Genomic DNA, 23,693 nt, shown 5'->3' on the forward strand with positions numbered 1-23,693 from the left:
TGATATTATTTTAATTTTCAGTATATGTGTGTTTTATATATTTGAAAAAAATTAAATCAAAAATGGAAAAATAAAACTGCAAAAAGGTAAATACTTCAATTTTTTTTAAATGATGCAGGTGGTTAATGCTATTAATGTAGATAAGAGCTCTAGACCTACCACATGACCCAGCAATTTCACTTCTAGTATTTATCCAAAGATATTGAAAACACTAATCTGAAAAGATATATACACCTCTGGGTTCATCACAGCAACCAAGACATGACACCAAGCTAGATGTCCATCAACAGATAAACTGATGTCACACATAAACACACACACTGGAATATTACTCAGCCATCAAAAAGAATGAAATCTTGCCATTTTTGACAACATGGATAGATGTAGAGGGTATAATGCTAAGTGAAATATGCCTGAGAAAGATAACTACCATATCACATATATGTGGAATCTAAAAAACAAATACAGACACAGAGAACAAACTGATGTTGCCAGGCAGAAGGAGGTAGGGATGGGCAAAAAAGTTGAAGGGGATTAAGAAGTACAAACTTCAAGTTATAAAATTTAATTATTAATTATAACGGAGATATAATGTACACCATAGGAAATCCTATATAATAAACACCTAATATGCTAAGTGTCTGGTCGGCCATTCAACCAATCAAAAAGAATATGCTAATGATTTGCTAAAGGCTGCTCAACTGCTCACTATGACATGCACTGACCAGCAGGGGGCAGACAGTCAACTGGTCAACCAGTCACTATGATATGCACTGACCACCAGGGGGCAGATGCTCCAACCAGTAGGTTAGCTTGCTGCTGGGGTCCAGATGATTGGGACTGAGCGAGACAGGCCAGACATGCCCTGGAGCCTTTCCATGGTCTCTCCCCAGCTGGCCAACCTCCCACGTCCCTTGACCTGGCCTGTGCCCTCTTGCAATCCTGTACCCCTCGGGGGGGTGTCAGAGAGCCAGTTTCAGCCTGATCCTACAGGCCAGGCCGAAGGACTCCACTGGTGCACGAATTCGTGCACCGGGCCTCTATACAGTCAATAATATCATAGTATCTATGTACAGTGCCAGGTGGGTACTAGACTTATTGTGCTGTTCACTTTTTAAGTTATAAAATTGTCTAATCACTATGCTGTACACCTAAAACTAATGTAATATTGTATAACTATGATTAAAAATAAATCTATAGGTAAGAGCTCCAAGGTAATAAAAAATAAAAGGCATAAACTTTGTTTAAAAGAAATGTATTCAACCTCTTACATTCTTATTTCTACGAAAACACTTCATGCAATTATACTCACTGTCATTTTATTATAATTTTTAATATTTTTTATTGATTTCAGAGAAGGGAAACATCAATCAGAGAGAATCAGCATTTAGCTGCCTCCCACACACCCACTACTAGAGATCTTTAAAATATTTAAAACTATTTCTTTTTTTACAAACCAGAGTAGACATTTATTTGCTATGTGGGGAATTCCTGTTTTTTGGTTTTTTTAAATTTTATTTTATTGTTTAAAGTATTAAATATAGTAGTACATATATCTCCTAAAACTAGAGGCCCGGTACACAAAATTTGTGCATGGGTACGGTCCCTAGGTCGGGCCGGCGATCAGAGCGGATCGGGGCCTTACAGGCTGCCAGCCGGGGCCTTCTTCATTCCGCGCTGCCCTCTGGTGGTCAGCGCACATCATAGCAAGCGATCGAACTCCCGGTCAAACTCCCGAGGGGACAATTTGCATATTAGGCTCTTATATATATAGAAGATAGTCTGGCCAGTGTGGCTTATTGGTTGAGTGTCGACCTATGAACCAGGAGGTCACGGTTCGATTCCTGCTCAGGGCACATGCCTGGGTTGCGGGCTCGATCCCCACTATGGCGAGTGTGGGAGGCAGCTGATCAATGATTCTCTTTCATCATTGATGTTTCTATCTCTCCCGCACCCTTTCTCTCTGAACTCAATAAAAATATGTTTGTAAAAAAGGATTTAAAATAATTTTTAACCCATGATTACACCACTAAATCCCTTCAATTTAATTTGGAGCCATTCCCTTCCTTTCCCATTTGTCAATTCTAATCTAGCAAAACTGTTAGTGGATATTTTTACTATACAGCTATAGTGTCTTTCAACATTTTAGGCCTAATATTTTCTCCCCTAATAGCAAGAATAAAGGGAGTTAGGAAAAACTGCCAAAATAAATGAGAAAACTTGTCCAAATTTATGCCAAAATAAAATTACTGGAGAATTTATCGATTCTTTTCCTATTCTCCCAATCCAAACCTTTCCCTCCTCTAAACTCCTAAAACATTTGGTATATAAAACTCATCTACCCCTTAGTTATACAAATTTATCCTTTCTTAAACTGCTCTGTACATCAAATAGAACACCCTAAATAACATAAGTCCTTTCAAGGGGTGTTTGCTATTTAAAAGATCAAAACAGAAAATATTAACCAGGAATCTTTGGTTGAGCCAGTGGAGGAAATAATTTAGGGCAGAGAATAAAATCACTCCATACTCACTGGAAATTCCTAAAAATAGAGATTTTAGATAATGGCAATAGCACCAACTTAAAAGATGAGTTCTGCCAGATCAGAGTTCTTTTCTTTTTCAGCAGGTTGGATAATATAGTCTAGGACAGTGTTTGGCAAATTCATTAGTCAACAGAGCCAAATATCAACAGTACAACGATTGAAATTTCTTTTGAGAGCCAAATTTTTTATACTTAAACTTCTTCTAACGCCACTTCTTCAAAATAGACTCACCCAGGTCGTGGTATTTTGTGGAAGAGCCACACTCAAGGGGCCAAAGAGCCGCATGTGGCTCGCAAGCCGAAGTTTGCCAACCACGGGTCTAGAAGGTCAGCTTAATACAGTGATTAAGAATACAGGCTCTGGAGCAATCCCTCCAGGGTTTCAATCTCCATCCTGCTACTTAAATCACTTATGTGATTTCAGGCCTGAGTTTTCTTATCTACAAAATGGAAAACTTACCTCTTAAAGGTGTTTTAAAAGCCAAGTAAGAAAATGAATGTGAAATGTTTAGCAAGAGGCTAACACACAGGAAACAAAAAAACAACTGCTCTTATGAATTATTATTATGAAAAGAGCACTACTAGACCTAGACATGGAGATGGTCATGATACAGAGATGGTCATTTAAACTCTTTAAACATCAAAAAGAATAGAAAAATTTGAGCATTCTGTTCATTGAGGTATTCTCAACTGCCCAGAATGTTGTCTGGCATATAATACACATTCAATAAATATTTTTGATTGAATGAGTGGATGAGGGTTGATGTAAGGGTCATTAAATTTAATCTCTAAGAGTGATTTTCCATTGTAAAACCTGAACATTCTGAAAAAATAGAATTACTTACTAGATGCCAGGGCTTCTGCTTCAGTGGAAGGAACCTTGTAGATTTTTCCTCCCTTATAGACAAAGCTCCCTTCAGTCACTTTGAAATCCAGATAACGAGTGACTTCTGTATAAAGTAGCATCTTAACCAGCTGACCTATAAAAGTCACACAATTCAAACTACAATTAATATCCTACTACCCCTTAAAAACTAGCAGAAATAAAAATACATTTACCAATACTAATGGCTTCCCAATTCTGTTATCATTATCCAATAACTCCTACAAAAAGTCTCCAAAGCCATATTTTAAATGAGACAATCAGAATGCATACCTACTTGTTAGCATATTTAAAAGTATTTTTTAATGTACAACTTCAAGGTTAATAACTTCATTAACTTGCTTTTGTAAAAGCTACACAATTATTACAGGTATGAGGTTTAGAATTATAATACTACTGCAAATAGGCTGGGTTTCTTTAAAGTTCCTGTTATATTTTAAAGAAAGGCAACTCAAAGGCAAAAATTTTCAGGAATTTATGCTTTACAGTTTCTGAGTCTATTTATATTAATAAAACAAACATTAATTTCAGATAAAGAAAAAGCAAAAAAAACAAAAAAGCAAAATAAATAAATGGGAGGGTGGGAAGCCAGGCATATAATTAAAATATTACCTACCTATAAACCAAAGAAATTCTGTTATAATAAAAACAGCAAACTTCTTTCAGAAATAAAATTATTTTAAAACACATTTGAAAAGATAAGCACACTAAGGCAGTCAAAATAAAAAGGTTTTCTTTGAAAACAAGAAATAATGACAAGAGCATTATGCAGCCAGATATTAAAGTACATTGTACAATTATATTTAGTCCACATATTAGTCAAAAACAATACAGACCCACATATAAGAATTTAACATATTATAAAAGTTTAAATCAAAGTGGAAAACATAAATGATACTGAGGGACAAATGACTCACCATTTTGAAAAACAATAAATTTAAATCCTACTTCTCAAAGAACAGGATAATAAAATAGATAATTTACAGAGAAAATAGGTGAAAAAAAATGAAACTGTAAAACTTAAAGTATTACTATTTATATAACCTTGAGATAGAAAAATTTTAAGCATACCTTTCCATATCAAAACAATTAAAAGAAAGATCCACCTATATGACTCCATGAAATTTAAAAGCTTTTGCACACACAAAAAAATACAACAGTAATATAAAAGGCCAATCACAAACTGGAAAAGGTATTTTAAACATATTTTAAAAGGGTATATAGCCTTTATAAAGAGCACTTTACAACAATAAGAAAAAACACAAAACCTCAACAGAAAAATATGCAAAAGCACAAGGCTAAGACAGTTCACTAAAGAATACAAAAACCACCCTAGCTGGTTTGGCTCAGTGGATAAAACATCGGTCTGCAGACTGAAAGGTCCCAGGTTTGATTCTGATCAAGGGCACATGCTGGGGTTGCGAGCTCAATCCCCAGTAGGGGGCGTGCAGGAGGCAGCCGATCGATGATTCTCTCTCATCATTGATGTTTCTATCTCTCCCCCTCCCTTCCTCTCTGAAAAATAAAAAATAATAACAATAATAATAATAAAAGAATACAAAAGCCACCCTGGCTGGTGTAGCTCTATAGTTAGAGGGTTGGCCCGCACACCAGAGTCACAGGTTCGAATCCCAGTCAAGGGCACATACTTTTTGGGTTCCCTCCCCAGACACAGGCGAGCGTGCAGGAGGCAGTCATTAGCTGTCTCACATTGATGTTTCTCTCTCTCTCTCCCCCTCTTCCACTCTCTCTGAAAAAGCAATGGGGGAAAAAAAACCCTCATGTAAGGATTAATAAATAAAAAAAGGAATATAAAAGCCAATAAAAATCTAGAAATCATTTCACTCTCTAATAAAAAGATATTTTAAAAATCAATTATTTTGTCTTTTAGTACAACAAAATGACAAAAATTAAAATGAATAATATCCGGGGTTTGGTAAAGGTACTGGAAAAGAGGCAGTCTCACAGTCTAATGGTGATTAGCAATATAAAGGGAAAGCCTAAGGAAATCATCCCATCATTCCCTTTATCCCCCATAATACACTTCAAGGAGTATACAGTAAGATTTATTACATAAACACACTCTCTCTCTCTCTCTCTCTCTCTCTCTCTCTCTCACTCTCTCTCTCACACACACACACAAACACACACGCAAACTCTCATAGTATGTCAGTTGAAAAACATGGCCTGGCAGGTTATACACCAAAATATATGAACTATAATTCTAGATGGTGAATTCTGATTACGTAAATTTTATTTCCTTTTGGCTTTTGTTTTCTAATTTCAATAAAATAATTTTATTACTTACATAAAATATTTTGAGTTTATAATTCACCTCAAAACAATTTAGTTAACACTAAATTATTTCAGAGAAAATTCAAATAAGAACTTGGCATTAGAACAAATTACAGAATATAAATTCAAAAAAAGGGAAAGGGTGGCACATACTTTATTTTAAAGGACATAAATAGACTTTCCAGTCATCTCAGAAAAAGACAATAATATTACAATAATTTAAAAAGATATTCAACTCCTCTAATTAAAAAAATATTAAAAAATAACTTTAAAAGCCAACAATTAAAAAGACTTAATTATCTACCAAAGCATCAAGAGAAAAACTCTGTTATAAATGCTTACAATTTTGATATGTGTTGTCATATTATATCATAATTTTCTTTCTTCAGAACCAATCACTAAGAACTCACCTCCATTTCTCTCCATTTTTATTGCTTCCAGTATGGTGAGTAATATGCTCTAATAGAGAGAAATGGTGAGTAATATGCTATATATTTAGATCTATTAGAGCATATTACTCACCATACTGTAATCATTTTAAAAAATCCATTTCCACATACCTGGAATAATATTCTCTGTCACAAGTTAGTTTCTAGTTTTAAATCAGATTCTGTCATAAATTTAAGTTAGAATTCTTTACCATTAGCCATAAGGAACTTGGGAATTAAGTCAACATTCCAGTCTCTTCCTCTCCCCATTGATGATGGTGGTGCTCCTGGTATTTTAAATCTTTTGTATAACTAAAACCAAAACAAAAAATACCCATAATGTAATAAAACTTAATTCCCATTATACTATGCAACTGTTTTTTGATGACATGGTTTTGGGGTAATAACACCAGTACATGTGGTAAAGTATAACAAGAACATTTATTCTTATTTTTATATTGATTTTAAAGACAGGAGGATTTAAGGGGAGGGAGAGAGAACATCAACGTGAGAGAAAAACGTGGATAAGTTGCCAGACGGGATCAAATCTTTGGTGTACAGGACAACACTCCAACCAACTGGGCCACACCAGCCAGAAAAGCACATTTCATTCTGAATCAGGTAAAACTGTTAGTGAAGTTCTAATGCATACATAAGCTAAACATATTACTAAACTAATGAATGTTAGTTAACATAAGTACTGCAGAGGCAGTGTTTGTTTTTATTAGCAGAAAAGCAAGAACACGAGACAATTTGTCAATGACACATTAATTAGTTCTGCAGATACACTTACTTGTAGAAATCATTTAAACTCATTCTTTCCTGAATACAAAGCCATCAAAAGGCTTAATTTTGCTTTTATAGTTATATAAGGAGTTAAAAATAAAATTTGGATTCTTCATATCAGAAAAGACATTTAAAATTAGTTCCAGTTAATTTACAATTTGTGTGATAAGTAGAAACTCTAGATGAAAGCTTGCAGTTTAAAATTTCAGAACATTCAAATTCACATATTGCTAAGGTAGAACAGAATAAGCAAAGTGGATACATATTTACTCTATAAAAATCCCTTTAAGTCCTTGCATATATTCACAGAAAAAGGAAACAAAAAAGAGAGCTTGTTCATCTTACTGAAGATCAGCTAATGAATGAAGTAGGCATGGAAAGACTGGTGCCAGCACATCACTCCACAGACTACTCACAATGAAGAGCTCCGGTGGTCATCATCTTAACCAGGGGCAAACTTAGCACCATGAACAGTGGGGCAACCAGATGTTATGTGCCTGCTGATGTGATGCAATGTGAAGTACCTAACAATACTTTCTTATAAACTAGCCTGGACTTTGCAAAAGAAAAAAGAGAAAGTGGAGAGGCTTCAGTAGATGAAGAGAATAAGGAGAAACAACTTATAGGCAATGTTTAAACTGGTTTAAAAACAACACTACTATACAGCAATAACATTCTCTGGAATCCTGGGAAATTCAAATATGGTCTGGATATTACTATTAATTTTCTTAAATGTGGTAACAGTATTATATAGGAAAATATTATTATTAGCAAATGAATTCTGAAATAGGTCAAGTATCATGATGTCTATTACTTCTAATGGTTCAAAACCAGTAACACAAAAAGGCATGCTAATATAGCAAAATGTTAACTCAATCCAGATGGAGGTTTCTCATTCAGTAGTATTATTCCTTCTACTTCTTTGTATACCTGAATATAGAAGAAAACTTTTATATATATATGTTATATATATATATATGTTATATATATATATATATAAGTTTTATATATATATATAAAACTTTTATATATATATGTTAAGTTTATTTTAAGTCATTATTTAAGAAGTAATTGATGGTATCTGTATTGCCTTTTTTTTTTTTTTTAAAGTACAGCTCATATCCATACATGTGGATGCAAAACAAACATCACATAGAGAAATAAATATATTTAGCAAAACACACTTTGGAAATGCTTCATATGCCCATGTTATCAAAGAGTAGGGAACAGGGCAGTATGGTAAAAGGAACTAAGCTTGGGAGTCATATAACCTAGGTGTGCAACCCATTTCTGTGATTTTAACCCCACTGAGACTATTTTGTCTGAAAAATGGGGATAAAAAAATCTCTCTCTGAGTAACTGGGAAAATAAATCAGACCATGAGGAAAGCACTGGCATTGTGCCTGGCATGCATTAGGACCCCATCAAAAGTTGTACTTCTATTAACTTTGAGAGATAACTGGTCCAGATGGCAACAAAGGGCACAATTTCAATTCTGCAAGCTTCAAACTAGAAGCTCCTGAAAATTATGATGCTAAAGATAATCTATTTAATAAGAAATTGAAACCGCCAGTTTCACTTAACGAAGCATTAAAAATTACCTCTAAGGAGTAAAGTTAAGATTCACAGGTGAAAGATTTAGCCCTAGCTGGTTTGGCTCAGTGAATAGAGTCAGACTGCAGACTGAAGAGTCTCAGGTTTGATTCTGGTCAATGACACATGCCTGGGTTGTGGGCTTGATCCCCAGTAGGGGGGGGGGGGGGGGGGAGAAGTGCAGGAGGCAGCCAATCAATGATTCTCTCTCATCATTGATGTTTCTACCTCTCTCTCCCTCTCCCTTCCTCTCTGAAATCAATTTTTTTTTAAGTAAAAGATTCAAAGTACAAAAGCATATTAATTTATTCTAATACTTACATCTTCCAGAGGTGTTATAGATGCACTTTCTCCTCCATAATATGGGTTTCTGTCCATGTGAAGAACTTTCTTCCCATTCACTGACATTATACCTGACAGGATACATTCCTACAGGGAAAGCATAGTATCTTCAAAAGAAGGAAAATGCTACAGCATGTTTCAAACAGATACTTTTTTTTTCAAGCCTCTCATGAAACGTTTTAGTAACTAACACCCATGTATGTGCAATATATGATGTACTTTAAGGATAAAGCCCGAAGAAGGGTTCAAAGGGTAACCTGTAGATCCCTGTGAGTCCCAAGGTTAAAACTATTTTCATAACCAGAGGCATGGAAACATGGAACAGACTGACAAATCTCAAAGGAAAGGTGAGTGGGGAGAGATTAACTAAAGATCTTATATGCATACTAGAAGCCCAGCGCCCGAAATCACGTGGCCCCAACCACCTGCCCGCCGCCCCACTCGCAGCCCCTCCCACCCGCACCGGTCTTTGGTCATCACAGCGTTAGGGCCACTGGGTTTTTATAATATAGACCAGGGGTCCTCAAACTTTTTAAACAGGGGGCCAGTTCACTGTCCCTCAGACCATTGGAGGGCCAGACTATAGTTTAAAAAAAACTATGAACAAATTCCTATGCACACTGCACATATCTTATTTTGAAGTAAAAAAACAAAAAGGCAAAAACACCCGCATGTGGCCCGTGGGCCATACTTTGAGGATGCCTGATATAGACTAAAGGCCCAGTGCATGAAATTCATGCACTGGAGGAGGGGGGTCCCTCAGGCAGCAAGCGGACATCCCGCTCACAGTCCAGGAGCCCTTGCTCCTTACCACCTGCCTGCTCGCTGCTCCTGACCGCTGGGTTCACTACTCCTTAGCACTGCCACAGAGACGAGAGAGGCTACCACCACCGCTGCTGCACTCGCCAGCCATGAGCCCAGCTTCTGGCTGAATGGCACTCCCCCTGTGGAAGCTCACTGACCACCAGGAGGCAGCTCCTGCACTGAGCATCTGCCCCATGGTGGGCAGTGCACATCATAGTGACCGGTTATTCTGGTCATTCGACCATAACCATCGCTTAGGCTTTTATTATATAGACTAGAGGCCCGGTACATGAAAATTCATGCACTGGAGTGGGGATCCCTCAGCCCGGCTTGCCCCCTTCTCACAGTCCAGGAGCCTTCAGGGGCAGGAGGCAACTCGGCAATCAGGGGAAGGCAACACCCCATCACACCTCTGCTGCTGCCACTGCCGGCAGCGCAAGCCTCGGCCAGCCCTGGTTACCTGAGCCTTGGGCGGCCCTGGGCGGCTGGGCAGCTGCCATCCGAGGCTTTTCTGCACCTCTGGCCAGCCCTGGGCAGCTAGGGGGCTGAGGGGACTGGGTGCCGCCATCTTGTGGCTATGGGTGCCGCCATCTTTGAGGGCGTGGCAGTCAATTAGCATATTCCCTCCTTATTGGCTCTGGGCGCCACCATCTTTGAGGGCAGGGCAGTCAATTAGCATATTCCCTCCTTATTGGCTGTGGGCACCTCCATCTTTGCGATGGCGTGAGGGTCAATTAGTATATTCCCTCTTTATTACATAGGACTAGTGGCCCGGTGCACAAAATTTGTGCATGGTGGGGTGGGGAGGCTCCCTCAGCCCAGCCTGCACCCTGTCCAATCGGGGACACACCCGGCCTGGGCTCCACCATTCATCCCTGCCCACAGGGAGGCCTTTCCCACCAGGCCAGGGCTCCGCCATTAATCCCCGCTCACAGGGAGGCCCTGCCCACCGAGCCTGGGCTCTGCCATTCATTCCCCCCGACAGGGAGGCCCTTCCCACCCAGTCTGGGCTCTATCATTCATCCCTGCCCACAGGAGGCCCTACCCACCCTTCTGAGACTCTGGGATCAATGGCAGAGCAGAGAGAGGCCCTGCCCACTCGGCCGGGGTTCTGATGGTCTGCATCACCACCCACATGGAGGCCCTGTCCACCCTGCCTGGGCTTTGTGATCAATGCTGTGCAGAGGGAGGCCCTACCAACCTGGCCAGGGCTCTGCGATAGGCCCTCCCAGCCTTGGCGGCTTGCCTCGGCTCTCGCAGCCATGGCTTTGTCCAAGAGGATGTTCAGAGGGTCATCCAGAATACATCCGGTCTAATTAGCATATTACCCTTTTATTAGTATAGATACTCATTACCTATGGACACAGACAATAGGGTAGTGAAGGCCTTGGGTGGGAACTGGGGGAAGGAGGGCACTGGGGGAGAAAGGGGGACCATCTGTAATACTCTCAACAATAAAGATTTAAAATAAATAAACCTTGCAGATTAAAAAAAACAACAACATTTTCATGTCCAGCCAGCATGGCTCTGTGGTTGAACCTATGAACCAAGAAGTCACAGTTCAATTCCCAGGCAGGGCACATGCCTGAGTTGTGGGCTCCGTCCCCAGTGTGGGGTGTGCAGGAGGTACCTGACCAGTGATTCTCATCATCGATGTTTCTCTCGCTCCCTCTCCCTTCCTCTCTGAAATCATTAAGAAATCTATGTTTTTAAAACTATTTGCATAATAAAATTATTTTTCACTGTATGGGCATTAGCGCTGATCGTATAAGATCACTACTGGATAAAATGAATTAGGGCAGTGGCTCTTAACTACACTAGTCATTATATTCTGCACCACCAGTTACTCACAGTTTAAAACAGCAAGGCCAGTTTTACTTAATGTCCTTGATGAAGCATTAAAAATTACCTGTTAAATATACACATAAAGCCACTCTGGCTCAAAGAAAACCTTGTGTATGATAAACTAGCTACTCTTTTCATGGACCATCATTTTTATTTGAAAGAACAACCAAGTATGATTACTCAAAATTAGGTATTTGGCAGACATTTTTTCAAAAATAACTGACAGTATTTGTTGCCAAAAACCAAAAGTCAAAATTTTTAATGAAAATTTGAATTCTGGAAAACTTACATCCCCCACCAGGGCATATGTCAGATCCCCAATACGTAAAAGAACTTTTCGAACAATATGAGCAATGACATCAACAAATATGAGTTTCTGGTACTGCATAATGAAATGAGTCAACAATTCAAGATCTGCATTACTCAGTAAACCAGTATTTTCCAAATGACCAATGAATACTGTTCAAAATCATGCTGGGGGATAAAAGAGGAATTCAAAGTGCCAGCTAGATTAATGGATTTTATATGATAGATTACTAAATGTTCACTGGTATGGTTTCAGATATCTTGTTGCAATTTATGTAAAAAACAAACAAACCTGCCACTTTTGTGTTGGTGTGATTCATGATCTGAGAAGCTACAAAACACACTTCTCTCTTCCACCTACACATCTGTATGAGGCCTGATTTTCTTCATTTACTTCAGCTAAGACAATATATCACAAAAGACTGAACACCAAAGCAGATGCGAATTCAACTATCTTTTGAGCCAGACATTAAAGAGATGTGCAGAAAATGTACAATAATGATACTCTTCTCATAAATTTATTTTGTTTTGAGAAATATAGTTATAAAATGTTATACATGCTAACATCTAATGGGTTTATCATTGTTATCTCTAAGTGAATTAATAAATTTTTTTAAATTCTCAGTGATGATTTCTAAGATGATAAATATCAATAGATAAAAACCTTATAAACAAAAGCTCTTCAGAGTCCTCACTTTTTAAGTGTCAACAGATCCTGAGATCAAAGAGTCTGAGAACTAGAGCCCTAAAGGAAGCATCCAGGATTACCATTAATAAATTGCAAAGTGCCCTAGCCGGTTTGGCTCAGTTGATAGAGTGTCAGCCTTCGAACTGAAGGGTCCCAGGTTCGATTCTGGCCAAGGGCAAATGCCCAGTTTGTGGACTTGATCCCCAGTAGGGGGCGTGCAGGAGGCAGCCAATCAATGATTCTTTCTCATCATTGATGTTTCTATCTCTCTCTCCCTCTCCCTTCCTCTCTGAAATCGATAAAAAATATATTTTAAAAAATAAATAAATTGAAAAGTGACAGAGGAGTATAAAAGACCACTCTCGGGGAAAAGGTAAACAAAGCATGAATATACTAACATATCAAAATCAAGGTAGGGGGGAAAAAACAAAAAGGAATAAAATTAAATGCAGATGGGATATACACTCACAACTGTTATACCAAGGGGTTTTGGTGATCAGAAAATTATCTTTTTAAACAACAAAGAAAATTCCATGTACCTTTTAAAATCCTTAGTGCTTTTCAAATTTATCCAAATGACCCTAGATAGTAAAGAACAATCTCTTTTCCACCTACACATAGAAGTCTGACTTTGAAACTGTATCTTAAAAATTCACACAGCCCTAGCCTGTTTGGCTCAGTGGATAAAGCATAGGCCCTCAGACTGAAGGGTCCCAGGTTTGATTCTGGTCAAGGGCACGTACCTCTTTTGCAGGCTCCAGCCCCTAGTCAGGGACATGTGGGAGGCAATCAATTAATGTGTCTCTCTCACATTAGTGTTTCTCTCTGTCTCCCTCTCCTTTCCACTTTCTCTAAAAATCAATGGAAAAAATATCCTCAGGTGAGGATTAAAAAAATAAATAATTTTCACACGTATTTCAAATTTTCCTCCATATTGTATTTATTCATTTTAGTATTTTTAAATGTTTTAAGTCACTAACAGGTTCAAACTTTACTCCAGGAGGGTAAATCATTTCTTCTTTAGATCAAGAAATAAAACATGAGCACCCCACAAGGCCACCTTCGTGCCCTATTCCAGTCATAACACCCTCCACCCCCAGCCACTCTCATGACTTCCAACAGCAAAGATTTGTTCTGCCTGTTTCTGAATTCAGGATCAATAGATTCATGCAGTATATCTATAATAATAAAAGTGTAATATGTTAATTAGACCGGATGTCCTTCCAGGCAACCTCCCAGATGAAGCCAGGGCTGCAAGGGAAGCCCAGGTCCCAGGTGCTTGCCAGCAGCTAGAGGGAAGCCCGGGTTCCGGGTGCCAGAGGGAAGCCGGTACCGGCACCCAGGGAAAGGAAGGCCTACTCTTGAACGAATTTCATGCACTGGGCCTCTAGTATGTGCATCTATACCTTTTATTCAACAGTATGTTTACACAACTGATCTATGCTTTGTGTGTCACCAAAATTTTCTTACAATCATCGCCACAGAACAGAGTACATGAGCCAAGTCCAGCCTGCAGTTCTTTCTGTAAATTAGGTTTTACTGGTAAACACCCATACTCATTCGTTTACATGTTGTCTATGGCTGTTTTCACTGTAATTATGCCTACAGTTGAGACTGTATGGCCTGAAAAACTTAAAATATTTTCCATCTAGACCTTTACAGAAGGTTTGGGTAACCCTGCAAGCAGTAGATCTCGAAGTGTGCTTTCTAGTTGCTATCAACTGTGAACTTAGAAATGTAAATTATAAGCAGATTCTCAAACTTCAGTTTGCACCCACACCACCTTGAAGGGCAGTTAAAATAGATTGTTAAATCCCATGTTAAAATGTAGATTCTGATTTTTTGTAAAGCCCGAGTGTGTGAAACCTAACCTGCAATTCTAGTAAGTTCTCAGGTGTTGCAGAAACAGGTGATCCATGGACTACATTGCATAACAAAGCTTTCAGGTTTCTGTTGAATGCGTACACCACACAGATAAAGGATAATTTATTCATTCTGTTGATGGACATCTAGACAGTTTGCAATTTTTGACTATCCTATATAATAAAGAGCTAATATGCAAATGGTTGTCACACCCTCATGCCCTAACTGCTCAGACACTCAACGCTGGGGAGAGAGGAATGGGGACCAGCCAGGCACAAATGAGCTCGCAAGAGAGGGATGGGGACCAGCCAGGCTGTGGCCCGGGAGAGGGACAAGCCGCACACCCCGTAGTTCCAGGCGCCAGCAGCTGGGGCTGCGGCCCAGGAGAGGGACAAGCCGCCCACCCCGCAGTCCTGGGTGCCAGTGGCTGGGGCTGCAGCCTGGGAGAGGGACAAGCCGCCTGCCCTGCAGTCCCAGGCACCAGCACCTGCAGCTGCGGCCTGAGCGAAGCCACCAGCCCATGGTCCCCTGCAACTGCAGCTGGCCCAGGTGAAGCAGGCCCGGGTCCTGGGTGCCTGCGACCGGCTGGAGGAGGGAATCCTGGGCCCCGGGTGCAGGGCAAGGCAGAGGCAGTTAGGGGCAATCAGGCAGGCAGAGGTGGTTAGGGGAGATCAGGCAGACAGGCAGGCGAGGAGTTAGGAGCCAGTGGTCCTGGATTGCAAGAGGCAGTCGGACATCCCCCAAGTGGTCCCAGATTGGAGAGGATGCAGGCCGAGCTGAAGGACACCCCCCGACACTTCCATGCATGAATTTCATGCACCGGGCCTCTAGTTATAAATAATGCTCTATATACATTCTCAACATGCCTTTTATGTTTGTATTTGTTGGCTATACATCAAGAATACACATATGTTCAACTTCAATACAGACTGTCAAACAGCTTTCCAAATGGTTGTATTAATTTGCACTTTTGTCAGCAATATATAAAAGTTCCTATTGTTTCAAATCCTTGCTCGACACTTGTTGTCTTTGTAATTAGCCATTCTAATTAGGATGTGGTTTAATTTGCATTTCCTGACAACTATGAGGTGAAGCACTTGTTTATAATTTACTGATAATTACAGTATCCTCTTTTGATAAGTGCCTGTTCATATTATTTGCCCATTTTTATTTACTAGAAGCCCGGTGCACGAAATTCGTGCACAGAGGGGGGTTGTCCCTCAGCCCAGCCTGTACCCTCTCCAATCTGGGACCCCTCAATCCAGGACTGCTGGCTCCCAACTGCTTGCCTGCCTGCCTTCCTGATTGCCCCTAACCACTTCTGCCTGCCAGCCTGATCACTCCCTAACCACTCCACTGCCAGCCTGTTTGCCCCCAACTTCCCTCCTCTGCTGGCCTGGTCACGCCTAACTGCCCTCTCCTGCAGGGTTGATCACCTCCAATTGCCCTCCCTTGCAGGCCTGGTCCTTCTCAGCTGCCCTCCCTTGCATGCCAGGTGCCTCCCAACTGCCCTCTCCTGCTGGCCATCTTGTGTCCACATGGGGACAGGATCTTTGACCACATGGGGCAGCTATATTGTGTGTTGCAGTGATGATCAATCTGTATATTACTCTTTTATTAGATAGGATAGAGGCCTGGTGCATGGGCGGGGGCCAGCTGGTTTGCCCTGAAGGGTGTCCCTGATCAGGGTGGGGTTCCCTTGGGGCGTGGGGCAGCCTGAGCGAGGGGCCTGTGGTGGTTTGCAGGCCGGCCACGCCCCCTGGCAACCCAAGCAGAGGCCCAGGTATCTGGAATTTATTTTCCTTCTACAATTGAAACTTTGTAGCCTGGAGCGGAGCCAAGCCTGGGGCTCCCTCCACGGCGGCAGCCATTTCTGTTGGGGTTATAATTGAAACTTTGTTGCCTTAAGCGGGTGGGCCCGGCCATGGTGTGCAGAAAGCTTTGCTTCCCCTGTTGCCGGTGGCAACCCTGGCCTGCTCTCTCAAGCTCCATTCTGACGACATTTCTGTTTGAATTTGTTTACCTTCTATAATTGAAACTTTGTAGCCTGAGTGGAGGCTTAGGCCTGCAACAGCTGGCAGAAAGCTTGTTTCCCTCTGTTGCCTGGGAAACCTTGCTCTCTGTGGCTGTAGCCATCTTGGATGGGTTAATTTGCATACTCGCTCTGATTGGATAGTGGGCGTGGCTTGTGGGTGTGGTTTGTGGGTGTGTCAGAGGCATGGTCAATTTGCATATTTGTCTATTATTAGGTAGGATTGTGTTAATCCTCACCAGATATTTTTCCCATTAATCTTTAGAGAGAGAGTGGGAGGAAGAGGAGAGAAAGATAAAGAGAGAGAACATCGATGTGAGAGAGACACATAGACTGGTTGCCTCATGCACACACCCCAAACAGGGCCAGGAATCAAACCTGCAATCAAATCTGAGACCCTTTGATCTACAGGCCTGGGCCTAACCACTGAATCATACTGGCCAGGGCTATTTGCCCATTTTTTAAATGGGCTTTCTGGGCGAGTAAGCCCACATCTTTTGTCTTTCTTCCCTCTCAGATGTGCATCTCCTAAACTCTAAGGGTCCCCATGAGACTTACAATCAGGAGAGCAATGGGTGCTGTGGAAGCTCGTCCTGGGCTAAATCCCTGAACCTGTCTCCAAGGCCCTTTTTCTCTGACTTTGCAGTGAGCCAAAGCATCCCCACCTAGGCTCATTTCTTCCCTATAAAATTTCTAGAGAGCCAAAGCAGCCCTGCCTAGGCTCTGTCCTGTTGCTTCTTCTATCCTAAGCCCTTCCTTGTTTCACTGTCCCAAGCTTTATTAAACGTACTGTCAAAATCAAAAAATAAATAAAATGGGCTTTCTGTCTTTCTCTTACTGCTATACAAAAGTTTGTTATATATTCTGGATATATAAAGTCCTTTATTGGGTATATGTGTTACAAATACCTTCTTCCACTCTGGCTTGCCTTTTCACTTTCTTTGTTTGTTGTTAATCCTTACTCAAGGATATTTTTTTCCATTGATTTTTAGAAAGAAAGGAAGGGTGGGGTAGGGTAGAGAGAAACACTGATGTGAGAGACACATCAATTGGTTACCTGCTATATGTGCCTGCCCTGACCATGGTCGGGGATCCAACCTGTAACTAAGGCACGAGCCCTTAAACAGAATCAAACCTGTGACCCTTCAGTAGGCAGGCTGACACTCTAACCACTGAGCCATACCGGCTAGGGCTCACTTTCTTAATGATGTCTTGATAAACATCTGAATGTATTTTACCTACAAAAACCAATCTTAACACTATCAAAAGCAATTCACTCCAAAATATATCTAAAGCACTAACATATATGCTGCAACATTTATATGAAAGTAGAATAACATTTACTACCTCAAAAATAGGTTATGGCCGAAACCGGTTTGGCTCAGTGGATAGAGCGTCGGCCTGCAGACTGAAAGGTCCCAGGTTCGATTCCGGTCAAGGGCATGTACCTTGGTTGCGGGCACATCCCCAGTAGGGGGTGTGCAGGAGGCAGCTGATCGATGTTTCTCTCTCATCGATGTTTCTAACGCTCTATCCCTATCTCTTCCTCTCTGTAAAAAATCAATAAAAATATATTTTAAAAAAATAAAAATAAATAGGTTATGATATAAACAGAAGAAGACAAGTCACATTTCTTCAGGGTTCAACTTTTGGAAGCAAAATCACAGGAAGCAACTTTGAGTGTTACAGAGCTTCTATATATATCTTTTCACACTTTGTTGCAAATAAGCATGACCCACTCACTAAACCATGGTTCCTCTAGCAAGCACTGAAGGCTGAGGCCTAACAAAGGGCCCAATCACCTAAAGATTCAGCTAAGTCTGAAGAGCTGATACTAACTACCTTTAAAGGCATCACTTGGAGCTAATATTACAAAAGCTAATTAAAAATCCACAGGCCCACTAATTTTCTGAACTCCTCTGAAAAAGACTGCTTTTACATTGCCAAAAGAGTAAAATACCTAATAGCGCAAATGTGACACTTTAAAATTTTGCTTTAAAACATCAAGTTTCATTGATAAAAAGTATTTACCGATAAAATTTGTCATATCTGGGCATAGTAAACACATTAGTGATCTTAAAATTTATTATCTTCCAAAATTAACAACTCAAAATTAAAATCTACCACTATCTATCTGGTGAATACATAATAACAAGCAAAGCATATTAAAGCGAGAGAAGCCCAGATGGTGTGGCTCAGAGGTGAGCATCAACCAGGACATTGTAGTTTAATTCCAGGTCAGGGCACATGCCTGGGTTGTGGGCTTGATCCCCAGTAGGAGGTGTGCAGGAGGAAGCTGATTGATGATTCTCATCATTGATGTTTCTATCTCTCTCTCTCCCATTCCCTTCCTTTCTGAAATAAATCCTATCTAATAAAAGAGAAACATGCAAATTAACAATCACTCCGCTACGCCCACCAGCCAATTAGAGTGAATATGCAAATTAACCCAACAAAGATGGCAGTTAATTTGCATATGCAGGCGCTGAGCGGCCTGGGTCCCGGAAACATCCTCCAGACCCAGGCCGCTCCTAGCCTATAGGCCCACGCTTAGGCCCTGAGAGGCAGGGGTCCCAGAACACCCCCTGGCCACTCGGAGCCTATGGGTGCAGGCGCCAAGCAGCGGTTTGGGTCCATGCTCCCAGCCCGGCACCCATGACGGGGACCTGGCTGCTGGCCTCTGGGGTGTGCGGAGACCCTGGCGGCCACTGCTGCATGAGGCCCAGGGTCCCTGCATGCCCCCCAGCCTGGCGCCCATGGTGGGGCTGGCTGCTGGCCTCGGGGGCGTTCAGAGACGGGAATGTTCCCGCCCCGCCCCCAGCCACTTGCGAATGCTCCCGCACCAAGTGGCGGTTTGGGTCCACGCCCCCAGCCCAGCGCCCACGATGGGGGGCTGGCTGCTGGCCTCGGGGGTGTGCGGAGAGCCCGGCAGCCACGGCTGTGTGCGGCCCAGGGATCCCTGCATGCCCTCCAGCCTGGCGCCCATGGTGGGGCTGGCTGCTGGCCTCAGGGGCATTTGGAGACAGGAATATTCCCGCCCCGCCTCCAGCGGCTTTCGCGAGCTCCAGCACCAAGCGGAGGTTCGCGTCCATGCCCCCAGCCCAGCGCCCCCGACAGGGATATGGCTGCCGGCCTCTGGGTGTGCGGAGACTCCGGCGGCCACCACTAGGTGGCAGGGACACACCGCTAGTCCAGTGGACACAACGCAGGGGCTGCATGAGCTGCAGAGGAAACACCTTTTTAAAAATATATATATTTAAAAAAAAATATTGATTTTTTTTTACAGAGAAGAGGGTAGAGAGATAGACAATCGGAAATATCAATGAGAGAGAAACATCGATTAGCTGCCTCCTGCACACTCCCCACTGGAGATGTGCCTCCAACCAAGGTACATGCCCTCAAACCTGGGACTCTTCAGTCTGCAGGCCCACGGTCTATCCACTGAGCCAAACCAGTTTGAGAGTAAATACCTTTTCTGACAGCTCATTGGCTAAGCTCCCTGTAGGCTGCCACTTGCAGTGTTCTTGGTAACTTGGGTTATAAGAATCCAAGAAGGTGATCTAGGGTTTTTCCACCACACTCCTGGAGGAAAAAATGAAGGTCTGCTACTGGAAGGGCTAAGAAATGTCATATCCTGCCCTAACTGGTTTGGCTCAGTGGATAGAGCCTCGGCCTGCTGACCGCAGGGTCTGGGTTCGATTCTGATCAGGGGCATGTACCTAGGTTACAGGCTCCTCTCTGGCCGGGGCCCAGGTCAGGGCTCATGCAGGAGGCAACTAATCAAAGTGTCCCTCTCACATTGACGCTTCTCTCTGTCTCTCCCTCTCTTTCCCACACTCTCTAAAAATCAATGGAAACATGTCCTCAGGTGAGGATAAAAAAAAGAAAGAAATGTCATATCCTATGAAAGATACATCTTGAAAATGCCTAAAGAAAGTTGTCATTTTTTCACAGTGAAGGGACTAGAGTCCATGTTGATGAAAACACCTTGGCGGCTGCAGTGGCTGGCAGTAGCTGCAGCAGCGGGGTAATGGGGCTGGTGCCTTCCCTTGATCAGCCCGGTCACCTGACATCCCTTGAGGGGTCACCTGACATCCCTTGAGGAGAGGCTGCAGGATGGGCTGAGGGACAAACTCCCCTGCCCCCCGTGCACGAATTTCGTGCACCGGGCCTCTAGTAAATAAATACATACATACATACATACATACATACATACATACATACATACTGGTATATTTAAAGCCAGAGAAAATACTCTAAATTAATTTCCTTTTTTTGCACTAGAAAATCTGGTCCATTCATCATATATGTGGAGAATACTGATAACTTATACCAGGAAATTTGCATATGAATGAATATTAACCAAAACATTCATTTTAAATCTAATAGATGGGAGTACTCCACATTAATTTTGAAGTCACACACAAATGACCTGAGCAAGATAAGAATACAACTCCCATTTAAAATAACTAAAACTACAAAACCATCTTAGAATCAACATTTTTTTATGTTAATGGCATCTGCCCTCCACCTAGCACTTCATGTTTTCAAGCCACATGCGGCTCTTTGGCCCCTTGCCGCACGCCTACCGCCCTGGCGGGGCTGAGGGGACTTGGCGCCGCCATCTTTGAGGGCAGGGCAGTCAATTAGCATATTCCCTCCTTATTGGCTGTGGGCACTGCCATCTTTGTGATGGTGTGAGGGTCAATTAGCATATTCCCTCTTTATTAGATAGGAGGAAAATGTATTAACTAGCAAGATGTTTAATCAGTTAATCTTTTATCATTGTCTTATCGCAATCCTATCATATCTAATAATAGAGTAATAAGCAAAATAGGCGTCACTCCACAACAAAAATGGCGGCCCCCATACCCACAAGATGGCGGTGCCCAGGCCCCGCTGCTGGAGTGTCTGGCCTGTCCCACCAGCAAACAGAGCACTGAGAGCAGGGCATGGCGGCTTCCTTAGTGCTGCGGCAGCGGGAAGCCACCAGGCCCTGCGCACACGGAGCCGGTGGAGGAGCAGGGCCTGGGGTCTTCCCGATGGTCGCCGTGGCGATCGGGGGATCGGGAGGACGCCAGGCCCTGCGCACACGGAGCTGGTGGAGGAGCAGGGCCTGGGGTGTTCCCGATGGTCACTGGGGCGATCGGGAGGACACCAGGCCCTGAGCACACGGAGCCGGCGGAGCAGGGCCTGGGGTCTTCCCGATGGTCGCCGCGGCAATCGGGGGATCAGGAGGACGCCAGGCCCTGCGCACACAGAGCCGGCGGAGGAGCAGGGCCTGGGGTCTTCCCGATGGTCGCCGTGGCGATCGGGAGGACGCCAGGCCCTGCGCACACGCGCACATGGAGCCAGCGGAGGAGCAGGGCCTGGGGTCTTCCCGATGGTCGCCGCGGTGATCGGGAGGACGCCAGGCCCTGCGCACACGGAGCCGGCGGAGGAGCAGGGCCTGGGGTCTTCCCGATGGTCGCCGCGGCGATCGGGAGGACGCCAGGCCCTGTGCACACAGAGCCTGCAGGAGGAGCAGGGCCTGGGGTCTTCCTGATGGTCGCCATGGCGATCAGGAGGACACCAGGCCCTGCGCACACAGAGCCGGTGGGCGATAGGGAAGACTCCAGTGCCAGCAGAGCAGGGCATGGCGGCTTCCTGATCTCTGCAGCCGGGAAGCCGCCAGGCCCTGCATGCCGGGCATGGCGGCTTCCTTAGTGGGGCAGTGGCAGGGAAGTCCCCAGACATGGCAGACAGAGCCCAGACAGCAGGGCTTGGGGGCTGCCTTAGTGGGCAGTGGCAGTGGGAACACCCCCAGGCCCCGCAGACAGAGCCTGGACAACAGGGTATGGGGGCTTCCTTAGTGTGTCCGTGTCTGGGAAGCCCCTAGGCCCAGCAGACAGAGCACACTGCAGGGCATTGGAGCTTCCTTCACATGGCACATGGCGGCAGCAGGCAGAGAGCGACAGCAGGGCATGGGGGCTTCATCTCCATGGCTGCAGGGAAACCTCCAGGCCCCGCAGAGAGCAGAGAACCATGGGGAGTGGGCCTAAGCCATCAGTAGGATATCCTCTGAGAGCTCCTGGATTGTAGAGGGTGCAGGTTGGGCTGAGGGACCCCCATGCACGAATTTCGTGCACCGGGCCGGGCCTCTAGTCCTATCTAATAAGAGTAATATGCAAATTGACCATCACTCCAACAAACAAGATGGCTGTCCCCATGTGGTCAAAGATGGCTGCCCACATGTGGACACAAGATGGCCACCAAAAGCTGGCCGGCAGGGGAGGGCAGTGGGGGCACCAGGCCTGCAGGGGAGGACAGTTGGGGGGACCCAGGCCTGCAGGGGAGGGCAGTTGAGGGGGACCAGGCCTGCAGGGGAGTGCAGTTGGGGGGTATCTGCAGGGGACGTCAGTTGGAGGCGACCAGGCCTGCAGGGGAGAGAAGTTGGGGGGGGGGGGGACCACGCCTGCAGGGGAGGGCAGTTGGTGACAACCAGATCAGCAGGGGAGGGCAGTTAGGGGCAACCAGGCTGGCAAGGGAGGGCAGTTAGGGGTGACCGGGCCAGCAGGGGAGGGCAGTTGGGGATGAACAGGCCAGCAGGGGAGGGCAGCTAGGGGCAATCAGGCCGGCAGGAGAGGGCAGTCAGTGCGACCAGGTTGGCAAGGGAGGGAAGCTATGGGTGACCGGGCCAGCAGGGGAGGGCAGTTGGGGTTGACCAGGCCTGCAGGGGAGGACAGTTAAGGGAGACCAGGATGGCAGGGGAGGGCAGTTGGGGGTGACCAGGCCTGCAGGATAGGGCAGTTAGGGGCAACCAGGCCCACAGGGGAGGGCAGTTGGGAGCGACCAGGCCTGCAGGGGAGGACAGTTAGGGATGAGCAGGCCTGCAGGGGAGGGCAATTAGGGGCGACCAGGCCAGCAGGGGAGGGCAGTTAGGGGCAACCAGACTGCCAAGGGAGGGCAGTTAGGGGTGACCATGGCAGCAGGGGAAGGAAGTTGGGGGCAACCAGACCTGCAGTGGAGGACAGTTAGAGGCGACCAGGCCAGCAGGGGAGGGCAATTAGGGGCAATTGGGCCAGCAGGGGAGCAGTTAGGCGTCGATCAGGCTGGCAGGGGAGTGGTTAGGGGGTGATCAGGCTGGCAGGCAGAAGCAGTTAGGGGCAATCAGGCAGGCAGGCAGGCAGGTGAGCGGTTGGGAGCCAGCAGTCCTGGACTGTGAGAGGGATGTCCGACTGCCCGTTTAGGCCTGATCCCACCGAGATCGGGACTAAACGGACAGTCAAACATCCCTCGAGGGGT

The 23,693-nt window shown here is 44.1% G+C and overlaps 1 protein-coding gene across 2 annotated transcripts in view; it reads right to left on the minus strand.

Moving 5' to 3' along the window:
- The window catches only part of GDI2 (GDP dissociation inhibitor 2), a 51,173-nt gene that overhangs the window by 20,988 nt on the left and 6,492 nt on the right, over nucleotides 1-23,693 (minus strand). Inside the window, exons 2-4 of one of the 2 annotated variants that reach the window (XM_054726166.1) lie at nucleotides 8,851-8,958; nucleotides 6,363-6,462; nucleotides 3,390-3,524 (exon numbers count right to left, since the gene is read on the minus strand). In XM_054726166.1, the coding sequence (XP_054582141.1) occupies nucleotides 3,390-3,524; nucleotides 6,363-6,462; nucleotides 8,851-8,958 (343 nt within the window). The remainder of the gene's footprint in view (nucleotides 1-3,389; nucleotides 3,525-6,362; nucleotides 6,463-8,850; nucleotides 8,959-23,693) is intronic. The other variant, XM_054726169.1, reaches the window with a different exon arrangement.

The sequence above is a fragment of the Eptesicus fuscus genome, chromosome 2 (genome assembly GCF_027574615.1).
Source record: "Eptesicus fuscus isolate TK198812 chromosome 2, DD_ASM_mEF_20220401, whole genome shotgun sequence".
In the NCBI taxonomy this organism is placed as follows: domain Eukaryota; kingdom Metazoa; phylum Chordata; class Mammalia; order Chiroptera; family Vespertilionidae; genus Eptesicus; species Eptesicus fuscus.